The 6,217-nt window shown below is 42.5% G+C and overlaps 1 protein-coding gene across 1 annotated transcript; it reads left to right on the top strand.

The window, feature by feature from the left end:
* The first annotated feature begins 788 nt into the window (after nt 1-788).
* On the top strand, nt 789-4,782 carry RPL7 (ribosomal protein L7). Its single transcript, XM_011234046.3, is given in 8 exon segments — nt 789-923; nt 1,703-1,811; nt 2,096-2,262; nt 3,309-3,417; nt 3,419-3,447; nt 3,587-3,696; nt 4,198-4,407; nt 4,723-4,782. Coding segments are annotated over 7 exon segments (747 nt in total). The 5' UTR covers nt 789-909; the 3' UTR covers nt 4,407; nt 4,723-4,782.
* Nucleotides 4,783-6,217: the final 1,435 nt, after the last annotated feature.

Raw genomic sequence — 6,217 nt, 5'->3', positions numbered from 1 at the left:
CCGGCCCAGCCCCCCGCCCGCCCGCCGTCCGCCGAACCGCGGCGGGGCAGCCCCTCTCACATGGCCGTGGCCGCAGCCTCCAGCCCTCGTCGCACCTCCCTTCACAGCTCACGCCCCCTGCCGTGGGGTGTCCCGGCCTCCGCCTGCCAGGCCTGGCGGTCTGCAGTGCCCGGGCCATCCTCCTTCTGCCGTCGAGTCCTCGCTAGTCCCTATCTCGCCGCTTTCGTTAAGCATGGGACTCTGGACGGCCCCTCCTGCGATCAGGCGCTGAGGAAGACAGCCCTGCAGGCTGGAGGAGCCCAGAGAAGGACCTCGGCAGCGCGGCAGTAGGGTGCCGATTTCTGGCTAGGGCTGGCAGAGAGCCGAGAAGGCCGTCAAAAGCCGGGTCTTGGCAGCGACTTAGAATCGCAGCTAGCCCTCTGGAACGTGGGCCGAAGGGCTCTCATTGTCCCTGGCTGAAATCACCACCGCAGTGGTTGCCTACAGTCCCAGTCAAGCGTCGCCCTCCCTCCGGGCGGGCAATGAAAGTGCTGCATGCCGGGATTTGTAGTTCGCGCCGGTGCGGCGTGTCATTTGCGAGCATTACTGGGTGGAATTCGAGAAGTACCCTGTCAATGCAGCCTAGGGACTAGGACCCCGAGTAGTCAAGGTGTCAGCACTCTTTGCTCTTGTGATACTGATTAAAGACTCTACTTAATGCATGCATTTTTCTCATACGAATTTTACCCGAAACTTGATCGTAATGGGCAGAATCAGGCAGTACTTAATTTTGCGTCTGCAAGACGAGTTCTCAGTTCGGAGTTCTTTTCTGGCTTATCCTGGGACACCTATGAGTTGTGGGACTTCGCTCTTGTCGTCTTTAAGTGGACAGCGCGCATGCGCTAACTTCCTCTTTTTCCGGCTGGAACCATGGAGGGTGCAGAGTAAGTTGCTCTTCGTCCGCTTGAGAATCCTTCTCCATCCGCGAAGCCAAAGATCCTTTGTCTCACTTTCCCTCGATCCGGCGGTAGCCTGTATCTTTACCCATTTGTCTGTGTGTTTGTGACGCTCTATGACACTGGTGGGGGCGCCGGGCTAAGATGAGATGCAGGCGGCCTTGGGGCGGAGGTTTTGGAGAGGAACCGGGAACGAGGTGTGAGAGCCGAATATGTGCGGGACCGGTGGGTATTCCTGTCTTTCAAGGGAGGCGCAGAATGTTTCAGTTGGATTCGTTCTTACTTGGTATTTGCCCAGTCGTCCCTGTCGTCAGGCCTTTGCTTTTAGCATGTGGAACTTAAGACCTGAATCAGGGTGGTAGTTTATTTTTTTTACTGAGAATCCTAAACCCCCTTACACTCAGCCTCCTTAAGAGTCTAGGGATAGTGTCTTCCAGCAGTTTCCCAGTCTATACGTTTTGTTAACTTTGCTGTAGGTGTTTTAATTATCGGAGCCCGGAGCTGATCGTGCGTTAGATGTCAATTTATTGTAGTCTCTGACTGCTATTTAAGTGAAGGGGTCCGTGTTAAAAAGCGAGGATTCCTGGCATAGAAACTCCCTAAAATCTGCGCCTTCCACCACAGCATGCTAGAGCAGCTAAAGATACAAATGTTGAGAGCCCGTGGTAATAGTACTGCTAAATGACCAAGCGTGCTCAGTACACATTAGAAGTAATGTGCTGTGTGCTATTTGAACTATTAATAAAGTTCTGTTCACTAATGCCCAGAGAGAAGAAAAAGAAGGTTCCTGCTGTGCCAGAAACCCTTAAGAAGAAGCGAAGGAATTTCGCAGAATTGAAAATCAAGCGTCTGAGAAAGAAGTTTGCTCAAAAGATGGTAAGTAAACTTTTGAGGCATTTTCCAAAGGCCTTGTGGCTGGATTGGAAAATAGGTGTTCTTTCTCAGCAAGACTTGTTTATTTCACTCACTGTGCCAGTGACCTTGGTTATTAGCTCTTTAAAGTGATATTAAATGAAGATAGTATCTGCACGTTGAACTACTAATGCATGCCGTGTCAAGGAAAAAGTTTCAAGGGAACTTTTTTTTTTTTAAATAGAATTGGTGTTGCTAATTGTGCTTGGGAGCTAAAAATTAGATGAATAACTGGCATTGGTTTTCAGCTTCGAAAGGCAAGGAGGAAGCTTATCTATGAAAAAGCTAAGCATTACCACAAGGAATATAGGCAGATGTACAGAACTGAGATTCGAATGGCGAGGATGGCAAGAAAAGCTGGCAACTTCTACGTACCTGCGGAACCCAAATTGGCGTTTGTGATCAGGATCAGGGGGTAAGTTCAGTTTTAACTGCATTCTGGTTTTGAAGGGAAAGCTACATGGTCTCAGCAAGACTTCACATTGCTTCTGGGGGTTTTGGTTCTGAAACACTGGAATAAAGATATTTGGGGCGTAGCCAGAACATGGGGGGTGGTGTTTTCATGGTTTCGTTGCAAGTGCTGTGCCCAAAGTCCCTATCCATTCTCTAATTGAGCATTTGAGTTTTAATTCAGTGTCCTGGAGATTATCTTCAAAAGAAGCTAAAGTGTAGGCTCGTAAGTGCGCTTACAAAGATGCATACAAAACGAGGAAGTGGTAAAAGGGCCAGTGAATAAGACGGCAAGTTGCCAGTGTACAGAACATGGATGTAGCTATGGTCAAAGCAAGAGCAGCTAAACCAACCCAGAAACCCACAGAAATTTTGTCTTTACCTAAGCTAATAGAAATAGATTCCAATGTTGAATTGTTACTCAGAACATCTGTTATACAAGGTATTCAGACAGACCATGATACGCTGAAATTGGTCCCTAGGAAAGAACTCCTTACACAAAATGTGCTATATTGTGATGCACCAACTCAGAAGCAATGAGTTTTTTAGGATAAAATCAAGTCTTTGTAGTTTTTAATTTTAAATATTTAACTGGTAAAAGTTTTACAAATGGCAGGTATTTGAGAACCAGCCTATTGAAAATGAATGAATGAAAGTATCACTTCATAATTAAATTTCACACATTGAAAAGGCATTGCTACAAACTGCACGACATTGTTAAATATTTCTGGATAGCATTAGATAAGACATGTCATTGGCTTTGAAAATCAAACTTTATAACTAAAGTAAATGCTCAAGAGGTTAAAAAAAAGGGGGGGGGGGCGGTCCAGGAAGTTGTAAATGTTAAAGTATCTAACTAAAGGAAAAATGCCAGTGGTCTTTGTAACATGAGAAGATTCCTCTTTATTTAGGTGGGACTTGTGTTGTCCAAAATTTGTAACGGTTAGTTTCTTATTCTTAATGAAAGTTCTGATAAAGCTAAGTGAATTTTGTCTTTTTTTTACACTGCAGTATCAATGGTGTGAGCCCAAAGGTTCGAAAGGTGTTGCAGCTCCTTCGCCTTCGCCAGATCTTCAATGGCACCTTTGTTAAACTCAACAAGGCTTCAGTTAACATGCTAAAGAATTGTGGAACCATATATAGCATGGGGGTAAGTCTGTCCTTTCCTAAGAGTTCTTTTGAACTGGCTGTTAGCAAGATGGATATTAGGTTTTCTGATGGTGATGACCCTATTCAGTCATTTATGTGGTTTTTTTTTTTTTTCNTTTTTTTTTTTTTTCCTATTTCAGGTACCCAAACCTGAAGTCGGTGAATGAATTGATCTACAAGCGTGGTTATGGCAAAATCAACAAGAAGCGAATTGCCCTGACAGATAACACATTGATTGCCCGATCTCTGGGTAGGTACTGCCTATTTGAGGAGAAATTTAATATTAGATGAAATTGACATTGTCTGGCATCTTGTGGCCTTACATTCATTTTATGAATCTTCCCATATTCCCTACAATGTACAAATCTTTGGAGAATATAAGTTATGATTTCATTGGCTCAAGCCTCATCTTTTATATACAGCTGTGAATTTCCCTCTTTCTTGCTTTACTCTTGATTTAAAGTCTCACAGCCTGGGGCGCCTGGGTGGCGCAGTCGCGGCTGCCTTCGGCTCAGGGCATGATCCCGGCGTTCTGGGATCGAGCCCCACATCAGGCTTCTCCGCTGGGAGCCTGCTGCTTCCTCTCCCACTCCCCCTGCTTGTATTCTCTCTCTTGCTCGCTGTCTCTCTGTCAAATAAATAAAATCTTTAAAAAAAAATAGTAAAAGTCTCACAGCCTGTAATTATCCTTGCTGAATATCCTAAAATCTTTAAAAACAGCTAATGATTTTAATTATTTTCCAATACTTAGGTAAATATGGCATCATCTGCATGGAGGATCTGATTCACGAGATCTACACTGTTGGAAAACGTTTCAAAGAGGCAAACAACTTTTTATGGCCCTTCAAATTATCTTCTCCACGAGGGGGAATGAAGAAAAAGACCACCCATTTTGTAGAAGGTGGAGATGCTGGCAACAGGGAAGACCAGATCAATAGGCTTATTAGAAGGATGAACTAAGGTGAGCAGCTAAGTCTCATAGAAGTTTGCTTAATAATAAAAGTGGTGGTAATCTCATGCTTTTGGGTAAATACTGATAAGGGTTGGGTTGGGTTCTAATATTTTTAATGGGGAAAAAGCCAGTCATCTTATCTGATTACAGCTGGTTTGATTACTCCTTTTGAGGACATTTATGGAGGAAAGAGAGAAAAAAAAAAGCCTGGGGTTTTTTCTTAAGAATGGAAACTGAAGTACTCTCTTAGAATTTCTTGATTTATGTTAATTGTAATCTATTAAGGTGGTTTCTTTAATGACCTTTTTTCCCCCCTCTTTTCAGGTATCTACCATGATAATTTTTGTAATCTGGTCTGCTAATAAATGACTACTCTCATGGAAATCTGTTGTCTTGGTGACTTTTTGCTATCCTGACTCTGTTGTCCCTTAACTATTAAAACAAATCTTGGTGTGTGATAAAATTAAAAGTCATCAGCTTTTGCATGCAAAACCAGGGTCTAGTTTGTATCTTGGTGGAAAACATTCCTTGGGTTTACTAAAGACTCTTCTGTACAAATAATATATCTTAATCTTTTACTTTTGAATTGTGCCACTGAGTTAGCCAAGATGAGTCTCTTCTAAGAAAGCCTTTTCATAGGCCTTTGTGCGTGATTTATAGGCAAGGTAATAAAAACTCTATTTACAAATAAAAATCCTGTTGCTGAAATTGTATCCTCTCTGAGGCTTTGGCTTTTCTATAAAGTACTGTGTGAACGTGTTTTCCTTTTGCATTCCATTTTGGTTTTTTTCTTGTTTGGCAACTTCTGTACATATTTGGGTGAGATTTTAATAATTTCATTATACATTGTGTATGTTATAAAGGAAGAAATGAAATTGGTGCCCATAGCTGCAAGTTGTTTTGGAGTACCTACAGCACTAGTGAGCAAAAACATGAAAAGTTATGTTATTTTATAAATAACATGCCTGTGTATTGTATATCTCACTTATATTAGTGAACTGCTAGTTTTCAGTGTAGAACATAATACAAAGTATATATAAAAAGTTCTTGTAGTCCTCCGTGATTGTGCCAGCGGTATGATGCAGTGTGAAACAGGTACCCTGTTAATTTTGACACTTGAGCACCAGAAACATTACCAGTTAATATTTGAAAGCTGTTAGACAGATACATTTAATGATTTCTTTAAATTCTGTAGTCTTAGAAACTGCCTGGATTAGTGAGTTTGTGGTTAATGAATTCTGGAAATTTAGAAGTTTCTTTAGTTTGTAAACTCAGTGTTACATGTTTCACACTGTGCCAGTGTTAGGCAAGAAATGCGGTGTTTTAGTAAACGCCCACTATCGGTAGTTAGTGGTACGTTTGTTTACAGCCCATGAATGGGCACATTACCCAAAGAAGCAAAGCTTTTCAAGCTGGTGAGGGATAGGAACATCTGTGGGAATATGTAGGATAAACAGTGTATTGGTAGTACATGTCCTCTGTGGACATGTTTCTGTTTTCAGTCTGGGAAGTTCAATTCTCCATATAAATTACGTTCCAAGCGTGGCCAGAGGCCGAAAGAATGGGGAAAAGTGTGAGAGTTTGGGAGTAGGGAGGAGTTGCAGACATAATACTGCCGTAGAGAAGTCTAAAGCGCTTGCGTCAGAATAAAGGAACATAGGCAAGTTTGAAAGAGTGGAAACAGAAGAAGGCATGTTGTCAGGGTGATAATTTCTGCTGTTGGTTCCTAGGGAGTAAGGTAGGGTTATTGGTCTGGCTTCACAGGATTGTGAGGAATAAAGGGGGTATGAAAAATTTTTGTGAACTGTGAGAATCTATT

Source organism: Ailuropoda melanoleuca, chromosome 9 (genome assembly GCF_002007445.2).
Source record: "Ailuropoda melanoleuca isolate Jingjing chromosome 9, ASM200744v2, whole genome shotgun sequence".
NCBI lineage: Eukaryota > Metazoa > Chordata > Mammalia > Carnivora > Ursidae > Ailuropoda > Ailuropoda melanoleuca.
Note: the sequence above shows the minus strand (reverse complement) of the source record. Positions and strands in the feature narration are given on the sequence as shown.